At 48.8% G+C, this 10,288-nt stretch overlaps 1 protein-coding gene across 4 annotated transcripts; it reads left to right on the top strand.

The window, feature by feature from the left end:
- Positions 1-455: 455 nt before the first annotated feature.
- LOC149873460 (protein CEBPZOS-like) lies at positions 456-8,930 on the top strand. Of its 4 annotated transcripts, none has more exons than XR_016442017.1 (5): positions 456-873; positions 1,872-1,916; positions 4,077-4,140; positions 4,259-4,378; positions 5,261-8,930. XR_016442017.1 is itself a non-coding variant. In XM_090045199.1 (4 exons), exons 1-4 carry the CDS (start codon positions 729-731, stop codon positions 4,314-4,316), a joined length of 312 nt encoding a protein of 103 aa, XP_089901325.1. In that variant the 5' UTR covers positions 471-728; the 3' UTR covers positions 4,317-4,503. The 4 variants fall into 4 exon arrangements, 2 of the variants coding, with proteins under 2 accessions (XP_089901325.1, XP_089901339.1); XR_016442018.1 differs by having other exon boundaries at positions 554-873; positions 4,077-4,161; positions 5,261-8,922; XM_090045199.1 differs by lacking the exon at positions 5,261-8,930 and having other exon boundaries at positions 471-873; positions 4,259-4,503.
- The last annotated feature ends 1,358 nt before the right edge of the window (positions 8,931-10,288 follow it).

Raw genomic sequence — 10,288 nt, 5'->3', positions numbered from 1 at the left:
ACCAGGAACCTGGGTCCATGCTTTACTACCCTCCTGATAAGAAAGGTTTTCTTAATATCTTACCTAAACGTCTCTTGCTGCAACTTGAGACCATTGCTCCTTGTTCCGTCATCTACCACTGAGAACAGTCTAGCTCAGGGGTGAGCAGTTTGGCTGGAGCGCTTTTAACCAGTTTTGGTCAGCAGTCAAGGGAAGGTCACCATAAAATTACCATACTGATTTTCTGACCAAATCACCAATTTGGTCACCATAAAATTTTTCAGACCATTTTAACACATTATGGATAAAATATAAATCACATACTAAAAAAAAAAAAAAATCAAATGTCTACTATAGCATGTATTTTACCTTTATTTCAAAAAATAATTTTGTCCTGATTTATGTTTTGAGCAACATAAATAGAGGGGATGACATAACAGCTCAAATTAAAGTCTAACTCTTGTGTATTGTGTGCAGAACCTCCAGGTCAGGCACCCAGATGTGCACTGCTGCCTGTGTATGGAGCGGCGCTGTTTACGTGCTCGGAAGAAGTGCGAGACACTGCGCATGACGCCACAAGAGCGGGGGTGAGGCCAAGGAGGCCGACGGCGCCAAAAAGCCGCAGGGGCAAGGCAGCGGGGTAGGCCGGAAAAGCAACTGCCGCCTCCGGAGGGCGTGGGCGCTCCAGTACAGCGCGGTAGAGCTGAGGTGTTGATGGCGGAAGTCGGGCCGCCTTCTGCTTCCGGGTCATGCCCGGGGCATCCGTGCAGCGTGCCCGCTCGTGCGGAGCCATGGACCCCTCGACCAAGAACCTCATCCGCAAGCTACTGCTGGCAGAGCTGGTCGGCGTGGTCGGCTTCTACGCAATCTATTTCCGCTTGCACGCCAACCAAGGTAGCCCCACGGGCGTCCCGAGGAGGCGCATTTCGCCTCACTGGCAGAGGCTTCAGAGGACCCGGAGCATCGCTTCTCGGCGCAAGCGCACATCCGCTCCGCGTTTTAGCCCCGTCTCCCGTCACTGGGGAGGGGCTCGCCGCGCATGCGCGGGGGAGGGGTTGTTTATGTAGTTGTGGGGCGTCTTGCGTTCTGTGTGAAGGGTGGGACTTGTATATGGAAGAATGTGGTAGGCGTTATACCGTAGTTGCTGGAATGAAGTGAGCAGTACATGCACCCTGGGGAAACTATGCAATGATGTGCCCGTGCAATTTTGCACATAAAAGGCATGACTGTGTGTATTGCATAATTTAACAGCAATGGCGGCACAGAGCCGAGCGACTGGGTAGGTGGGGAGGGGAGCTCCTGCCCGCGGTGAGCGGGTATGGGCAGTGTGCCAGTTGGGTTGGACCAGCCAGCTCCATCCCTCCATGTGGGGCTTGCAGCACTCCAACAGGAAGCCACGCATGGAGGCATGGAGCCCACCTAACCTGATAGAGCTCGACTCCCTACCTCCACGTGGAGCTTTCCACTGGAGTGCTGGAGGTCAGGCTCAACGGTGGGTGGACTTCAAGCCACATGCCATCAGGCCAAGCAGGAAGCCACATAAGGAGGCATGGAGACGCACATTATCAGGCTGTGCAGGCTCCAACTCGCTTCCTCATGAGGCTTCTCACTGGAGTACTGGAAGTCCCACATGGAGGCACAGGGCCCGCCCATCCAATGGCACACAGCTCCAGGCCAACATCCCATTGGGCTGGGAACTACAATGGGAAGCTGTACATGGAGGCAGTGAGGCTCCAGCTGGGGAAACCGACTGTCAGAGGCCACATGAGAATGAGTGAGACAGTGGGTTAAAGGAAGGGCTGTTTAAAAATGTAAAAAAGTACTTTTGATTAGTAACTGATTACCTAAGCTTTTCAGAAAAAAGAGTTTGTAACTTTTTCTTGTTTTGTCAGATTTCAGGCATACAGTGCACAAGAAATTTCCAGCCATTCTGGAAGGTAAGTTACTTGCTGCCACCTAGACTACAGGTTGGTGGCTGTTTGCAGCCACAGGGCATGATTCACAATTTTGACTGCCTCCACAGATTACAAATCTCTGTTTTCTCAGACTGTCCAAGCTGCTGCCCTTGCCACCAATTCAGGTGGCTGACAGCAATGGGAAGGGTTCAGCTTCACTGTAGGAGCAGAGCAGGGAGACCTGGGAATTCAGTAAAAGGAGCAGATGGAAAGACACAGGCAGTAGGAGTGGGGAAATGACCACTTTGCTCCCCAAGCTGCTCTGGGGTGCTGATACTCTGAGCTTCATAGATTTCATAGACATTAGGGCTGGAAGGGGCCTCACAAGATCATAGGGTCCAGCCCTCTGCCCAAGGGGCAGGAAGTCAGCTAGGGTCAAAGGATCCCAGCAAGGTAAACATCCAAATGTTTCTTAAAAGTGTCCAGAGTAGGTGCTTGCACCACCTCTCGGGGGAGTCTTTCAGGCCATGGGGACTTGGACAGTAAAGATCTTCCTTATGTCCAGCCTAAAATGGTCTTTGCAGGAATTTGTGACCATTGGACCTTGTCATCCCCTGGGGTGTTCTGGTGAGCAGGTTTTCCCCCAAATCCTGATGCACACCCCTTATGTACTTGTAGGCTGCCAGCATGCCACCCCTGAGCCTGCGCTTCTCCAGGCTGAAGAGTTCCATACTTTGCAGCCTCTCTTCATAAGGCCTCTACTCTTGCCCTTTGACCATGTGCATGGTTCTCCTCTAGACTGTTTCAAGCTTCTCCACATCCTTCCTAAATTGTAGAGCCCAGAATTGGATGCACTACTCTAGCTGTGGCCTCACCAAGGCCGAGTACAATGGGAGGATGACATCCTGGATCTTGCTTAAGATGCAAGCCAGAGTTTTGTTTACTTTGCCAGCTGCGGTGTCACATTGGTGGCTCATAGTAATCCTGTGGTCAGTCATGACCCCCAAGTCTGTCATGGTGCTAGTGACTGTAGCATTGCCAAGCCTGTAAATGTGATGCAGGTTTTGATTCCAGAGGTGGAGCACCTTGCATTTCTCTGTATTGAATGCCATCAGGTTTTTATCTGCCCACCTTGCAAACCTATCGAGGTTGGCCTGAATCACCAGCTTATCCTCAAGTGTGGAGAGTCTTCCCCAGAGTTTGGTGTTGTCGACAAACTTGGCCGATCCACTTTTGACACCAGTGTCCAGATTGTTTATGAAAACGTTAAAAGGAGCAGGTCTGAGAACAGATCCTTGGGGGACACCACTAGTCACCAAGTACCATGTTGATTCAGTTCTGTCAACTACTACTCTCTGGGTCTGACCTCGGAGCCAGATCTCCAGCCATTGGACTGTGGAGGCTGCAGTTGCCCAATTTTTCCATTAGGACAACATGGGACACCAGGTCAAAGGCTTTTTTTAAAGTCCAAATATATGACATCAGCCCCTTCCCTTTTGTCTATGGTGATACGTCTCCTGGTCATAGAAGGAAATGAGATTGGTGGAGCAAGACCTACCCACAACAAATCCATGTTGGCTGCTGCAGGCTGGATCTAGCCCATGGGCCACAGGTTTCCAACTCCTGAACTAGAGAATTGAAATGTGGCAAAACCCTTTTACAGTAAAAGTTCTGTTAACTGGCACCTTACAAGCCAGCATGCTCAATTAATCAGCATGCTGGCTTGTAAGATAAAGTGAAACTGGAAGTGCCCACCATGGCACTTCCGGTTTCTCAGAGCCTCCGCTGCCCGGAGCAAAGCAGCCTGCACTGCCAGGTCTCCACAGCCCAGGGGCATAACAGGCTGCATGGGGTCCGCTTCCCTGGGCCTGCGGGAAGGGCAGCAATGCCATGGGAGCAGCTGTGGGATGCCCTTCCAGCGGCAACCTGGGTTGCTCGGTTAACTGGCATATTTTGTTATCTGGCATCCCTCATTCCTGGGGGATGCAGTATAACAGAGCTTTTACCGTATATCATTCCTGAAAGTGAATTATTCCCTGCTTTTGCATTACTGCTTAACATTTAGAAACAGAGGTTTTAAAAACTTGTGTTTGAAGTTAGGGAAACATGTAATAAGTGTTTTTCATGCTGAGAAAATTACCTGGAAATTCCACCTGCATTCTGTCACCCAGGCAATACAGATACCTTTTATTTATTTTTCAGCTTATTACAAATGGAATGAGCGGTGTGGAATCCATGGCGTAAGGGAGAAAGACCAAATGAAATGGTCAGACAGCGAAAATTAGATGCAAGTAGAAATGAAGTCTGGGATTTGGTTTTTAAAAGCCCATAGAAAAGTGTATGATTCATTTTCTTGACTTTTTTCTTTTATGTTTGTTTTTCAGCCCTTTCTGTTTGAACTGCTTTTTCTTCTTGATAATACTCTTCACATCTCTGTTGTGAAGTCGTGTCACGCTCAGTCTCCCACTTGAGTTGTTTGACACCTACCAGAGAGGAGAAGGCAGGTGAGATGTCAGAGCAGCTGGTGCATAATTATTACTTACGAACACTATGTGGAATCTGAGTAAATTATGTATTGGCTAATATTGAGCCACCATGTATAGAAAATGTCAATAAAGTGTGAACGATGCCTTTTTTTGCATCTAGAGGGCACCCCCCTAGGGCCAAAGCCACCCAGCCTAAACAGTTGCTAGGAAGACAATGGAGCAGCCTTGGCCCCAAGCAAGTATGCAGCAGGCAGCCTGCTCTTGCCCCATGCACAGATCTGAGGAGGACATGCTCCCCTGGGGGTGCGCACAGCAGTGGGGGCTGCCCCTCCCAGCACCACCAAGATGAGCTGCTGGCTCCGTCCCCTGTCCCACCTCAGCCTGCCTGGGCAGCACCTGCCCCAGCCCTACCTCCTCCCTCACCACAGGGCCTTGATCTGCCCACCCCACCCCCCTGTGGCCCCCCTTTTCCCCTTCACCCAAACAAACTTATCAGCCGGATGCTGCTCTCCATGCCACCAGGTTGCGTATCGGCAGTCAGATTTCTATCGGCCAGTATGGCTGGTCAGTAATCAGCTGTTGGTATCAGCTCAAAGTATCTGTCGGTACACCCCTAATTTTCTTACCTTCAAATGTTATAGTAAAATCTATATCTTTCTTCCTTTTGCCTTTTTTAGTGAGAGACTTGATTTTACCTTAACTGTTTACATCTATTCTCAAGGAAAAGTACACAGATCACTAATTTGAATACTATCATGCATTTTAATGTCCAGGCAAATATATCTGTTACCCTAAATAAATATTATAATAGCCATACCCATGGCCAAATTTTAGTATAAACCCACAGAAAACATGAGAAATACCAAGTTTTTCTTGCCATTTTGTATTGCTCTTTTTCAGGTATCAGCAATACAGAAAAGGAGTAACAAACACTGATCTCAGCCACCCTTGCTATGAAATTCAGTGGAATAAGTTTGATAAAAATACTAAGTTATGTAAACCCTGATGGCATGCTTAACAAACAAGCTGACACATTATGTAACAGCACACACACAAAAATATCAATTTACTAATGTCCACTTAAACAAGCTGGTTCTGTTCCTGATCACTTCCCTGTCTTCTCAACAATGCATTATTTATAAGCACTACCTTTTAATCTTCTTGTTTGTGCATACCTTTCAGTGTTTACCATGTAAACTGCATCTCTGGATGCATAAAGTGATCAAACTGTTGGAAGGTTAAATCAAAGCAATGAATTCTTATTACACGTATAGCTTTTTAAAAAATTAAAAACATTGAAAAATCATTACTTAAGAGCCACCAACTTGAAGAAGGTAAATGGTCTAAAACTAACTAGGGAAGGATTTAATAAATGAGAAGTAGCTAAATGCTTGCTTCAAATGAGAGTTGTTCCAAACATCTTGGAAAATTTCTTTCTACTCCTCCCCAAGTGTTCTGTAAAGGTCTTTAAGCAAATGACTATAAAATGACCAAACTTTTTGCTGTTTCCAAACTGCAAAGAATGATGGCGCTTGCTTGCAAAGTATCTGAACTAAAGTTTTCAAAACTGGGTACCTATATCCAGACAACTACTCCTAGATCTGGGCTCCTAAAGAAAATAAGCATTATTTTCATAAGCATAAGCAACAAGCACTGTCAGTTCCCACTGCTGTTGAAATCCAGCAATACCACTGTCTGAGTCCCTTTACAAAGAAAGGAGCAGAGTCACTCAAGATTCACTCCATATACTCTGGCTGGAGTCCTCAAGCAGGTCAAGAGCAATGGATAGTATTACAGTAGAACTGGTAGTACCACCTCTTATGCAGGATGCCCAACATTTTCTATTACATAAACCTGTCTTCAGTTGCTTATAACTTTGCCAAATGTTTACTATTTGGTCTGAAAATTCCACACCAAGTATCTGCTGCTCATATAGGTCTGATGAGGCCAAAAAATGGGTAACTACTGGTTGCTTCCATGAGAAACTGGTAGCCTGTTGATGGTTTTGTTGGCTTTGAAATTTTCACCCTGACACATTCTGCTATGTCAAAGAACGAGACTAGGAAAATATGCACTGGGACCAGATGAATCAGAAGCCTGGGGCTGGGCATAGGAAGGTGTAGTAAAGGAAGTGCAGCTAGGGGAAACTGAGGGTCTGGCAAGCCCAGAGGTTTTCTGGGATTTGAATGAGAAGTTTGGAGCATGGGAAATGGGACTGCAATGAGGTGAAGTAACAGGTGAAAAAAGAGTAACACATTAGAAGGGTCAGCACAGAATTAAACAAGTGTGCAGGAAGCAGACTGAAGCAAATGTGCCTACTACAGCAGTGATGCTCAACTTTTCAGCCCTGCTGGCTGTACTAGTGGTGCAGGCACCACATGCCAAATCCAACTGCAGAGAAACCCTGTGAGTTGGCTTGGTCCTCCATGCTTCCGGTCATGGAGTGACCCCGAGTACTGGTTCTCATTGAGCACCACTGCACTACAGCAATCTCCCTTCCAAAGTCAAGAAAGAACCATGAGCTCCCTGACTCTCCTGATTCGTCTGCTGCCAGCAAACACCCGTGAAAGCCACAAAGTGTGCACCACAGTGACCATCACTTAGAGAATAACAATCTGCTATTACTATTGTTATATGTTACTGTCAGCTCATGTGGCAAAGGTATGCAGGATATTTGAAGGCTTCAATCCAGCTCATGGTCCATGTGTATGCCAGTACGGTGCCACATAATAGAAAAATTGGAAGCTAAACTCAGGATATTGTACCACACTGATGCAGAAGAAGAGAATATTTGAGTTCTTGGGCTGTATTGCTTACTTCAAGGCTTGTGGTCCTTAAAAAGTTACTGCAAGACATACTGCTTATGAGTTAAGGTCTTCTGTGTGATCTGCTTAAACTGGTTTCTCATTCTTCTGATGAGAGTGAGTTCAAGAAAAGTTCAAGCTGTCTTCAGTATGTGTGAACCCCTTAAACCAGAGATGGGCAAAGCTATAGCCTTGCCCCCCACCCCCACAGCCCGCCTCCCCCTTCCAGTACCACGCCTGCTGGCAGGGTGGGGAGCTGCTCTGGATCTCAGCTGGGATCTTACAGTGGTGACAGCATGGTCCAGAGCCAGGTCAGAGCCGTGATCTGCAACCTGCATGCCCCAGGCAGGGACATGCAGCCAGCAGACTGCAGCTATGCCCTAGCGCTGGACCGTGCTGTCACCACTGCAAGGAGCTGGGGCACAGCTGTGATCCACTGCCTACACATCCCTGTCTGGGGCATGCAGGCTGCAGATTGCAGTTCTGCCCTGGCTCTGCACCATGCTGTCACCACCACAAGATCCCAGCCCAGCTCCAGAGCAGGTCCATGCCCTGCCAGTGCTGCTAGGGCCAGTCTTTATGGAAACTGACATCATGCTATCAGAATGCAGCTGCTACTGGGATCTCCCTGGAAACCAGCCCCCAACCACATGGCCAGGAGCTGCTGGGAAATGAAGTCCAGCCACCAGCTGGATCCACCATTTTGCCCACCTCTGCCATAAGCCCACAAAAACAGAAACCCCCTCACCTTTGCTCCTGCTCCCCTAACTCTAGTTTTTAAGCCTAATTCCCTACCCTCTGGAATTAGAGGCAGACGGAACTGCAAGTCAGAGCAGCAATCACTGTGAGTTGTCAGCCTTGTACTGTCTTCGGTGGGAGCACTCATACAGAGCTCCAATTTCCTGCTGTACTTACAGTTGGGAATAGGCCCTCGGTGGGGAATTACAGCAAGAAAAGAATCCTATCAGAGGGCCTGAATCTGAGCAACATCAAGCACCTACAGCCCTGAACCCAATAGGAGTTACTGTTTTTGCGATTACTATTGTTTAGACCTCTGCCACATTTTACATATATTACACAATTAACTGGTGAGTTGCATAATAAATTTAGACTGGCCTCACTGTACAAAATCATTATTGCTCATTATTGTCCAACCAGCTATCAAGTTAGCACTTGAAAATGTGTAACAATTTTACAGCTGGTTTCTAAGCCAGCTTGCATTTGATCATGCCAGAGGAAATGCTACAAGGACACATTGAAGGTATAGCTCAGGAAAACAGAAGCCAAGAATCATAGAAAAAGAAGGTTGGATGGGACTTCAGGAGGTCATCTAGGATGCCCTACTTCAAGCAGGACCATCCCCAACTAACTCATTCCAGCCAAGGCTTTGTCTAGGCAGGTCTTAGAAGCTCTCCAAGGATGGAGATTTGACAGCCTTTATGGGGAGCCTGGTCCAATGCTTTACTCCCCTGCTGGTAAGAAAGGTTTTCTTAATATCTAACCTAAATGTCCCTTGCTGCAGCTTGAGACCAGCTCCTTGTTCCATCATCTGCCACCACTGAGAACAGTCTAGCTCAGGGGTGGGCAGTTATTTTGGCTGGAAGAACCTGAATGAGTTTTGATCAGCAGTTAAGGGCCACACCTATAAAATCTTTCAGAAGAGATACTTTTAACAAATTATAGTTTAGAAAAAACAAATATACTAAAAATAAAATGTCTGCTAGAGCATATTTTAATTTTAGTTCAGAAAAAGAATTTTTGTCCTGATATATGTTTTTTTCTGAGTAGCATATATAGAGGTGATTACATAATAGCTCAAAATAAAGTGTAACTCTTGTATATTGTGTGGAGGGGTTGGGGTGGAGTGTACAGGGTGTGGGGGGGGGGCACGGTCTGTGAGGATTCACCTGTGTATGAGGAGCTGCCTGTGTGATCGGTCCCAGGAGCTTGCTGGGGTGGAGGGAGAGAGGGGAAGCAGGGTGTACATGCACCAGAGCTCATAAGGGGGGTGCTGGTACGTTCCCCCCGCCCCTCTGTTTCCAGTGTCCCTATGGCACTCCACATGGCACCACATGCCCCTGCCCACACCTGCTAAACAGTTCCAGTCCCATCCAGTGTGCACAGCTTTCAGGGAGGAGGTGCTGCCAGTGCAACTGCAGGTGCCTGGGTGCTGTTCAGCTGCCCTTGTCTCCAGTAGCTTCTCCTCCTCCTGCCCCTGCTGTGCCACTTCAGGCAGGGGAAGCTGCAGCCAGGTGACTCCTGCCCCAGTCCACAGGGCTGCAGGTCCAGCTCCCAGTTGCCTTCCACTCCACTTGCCTGGCACCAGAAGCAGCCCCTTGTGGGTGGCCAAGTGGGCGGAAGGCAGCGGGGTGCTGGGTCCCTGAGTGCTGGGGCAGGAGCCACCCATCTGCAGCTTCCCTCCCGTGTGGCTGAGTGTGTTGTGCCCAGTACACATCCCCACAGCCATCACTGCTTCCTTGCACTGCCTGCTGCCGGGAGCAGTATAGTAGGAGCCAGTGGAGGTGAGGGGAGCCAGGCTGCACATGGGTGGCTGCAGGCATACTGGGAGCAGCCCCACAGTGCACTGTAGCAGGGGCTGGCAGGAGCGTGGTGCTAGCTGCCCTAGGCACAGGCTGGTGGAGCTCAGCCCCAAGAGGAGTACTGCTGGGGCAGCTTGGGCCAGATCCAATCAGTTGGGCCAAATCCGGCCCACGAGCCATAATTTGCCCACCCCGGGCTAGCTCCATCTTCTTTGTAACCAGTCTTTGTATCCCATCCCCATCCCCCAGTCTCTCCCCTCCAAACTAAATTAGCCCAGTTTGCTCACCCCCCTCCCCAAAGTCAGGTTCCTAGTCCCCAGCCAACAAGGCACGGCGGAGCTGGTGCCACAACTCCACCGCGGACCGCACCTCCCGGAGAAAGCCTCCGGCCTCCCAGCAGAGAGCGCAGGAAGGGGAAGGAGGAATCCCCTCCTGGGGCTCTGGGTCTAGACATGGCTCCTGACACCACAATGGACGGGACCAACAAAGCGAAAACGTTTATGCAACTGCGATAACCATCCGCGTTCTTTAACAGCTGACCGCCCACCCCGCCCCAAGCAAAGCGAACTGCGCCTGCGCCCAAT

This window comes from Crocodylus siamensis, chromosome 1 (assembly GCF_052110815.1).
Source record: "Crocodylus siamensis isolate JL-2025a chromosome 1, ASM5211081v1, whole genome shotgun sequence".
NCBI lineage: Eukaryota > Metazoa > Chordata > Crocodylia > Crocodylidae > Crocodylus > Crocodylus siamensis.
Note: the sequence above shows the minus strand (reverse complement) of the source record. Positions and strands in the feature narration are given on the sequence as shown.

Excerpts from the sequence above, each read along its gene's own strand:
- LOC149873460 (XM_090045199.1), top strand. The coding sequence starts at position 729 with ATGCCCGGGGCATCCGTGCAGCGTGCCCGCTCGTGCGGAGCCATGGAC. Across the intron at positions 874-1,871 it reads CCGCTTGCACGCCAACCAAG|ATTTCAGGCATACAGTGCAC; the intron begins GTAGCCCCACGG and ends TTGTTTTGTCAG. Across the intron at positions 4,141-4,258 it reads GAGAAAGACCAAATGAAATG|CCCTTTCTGTTTGAACTGCT; the intron begins GTCAGACAGCGA and ends TTTGTTTTTCAG.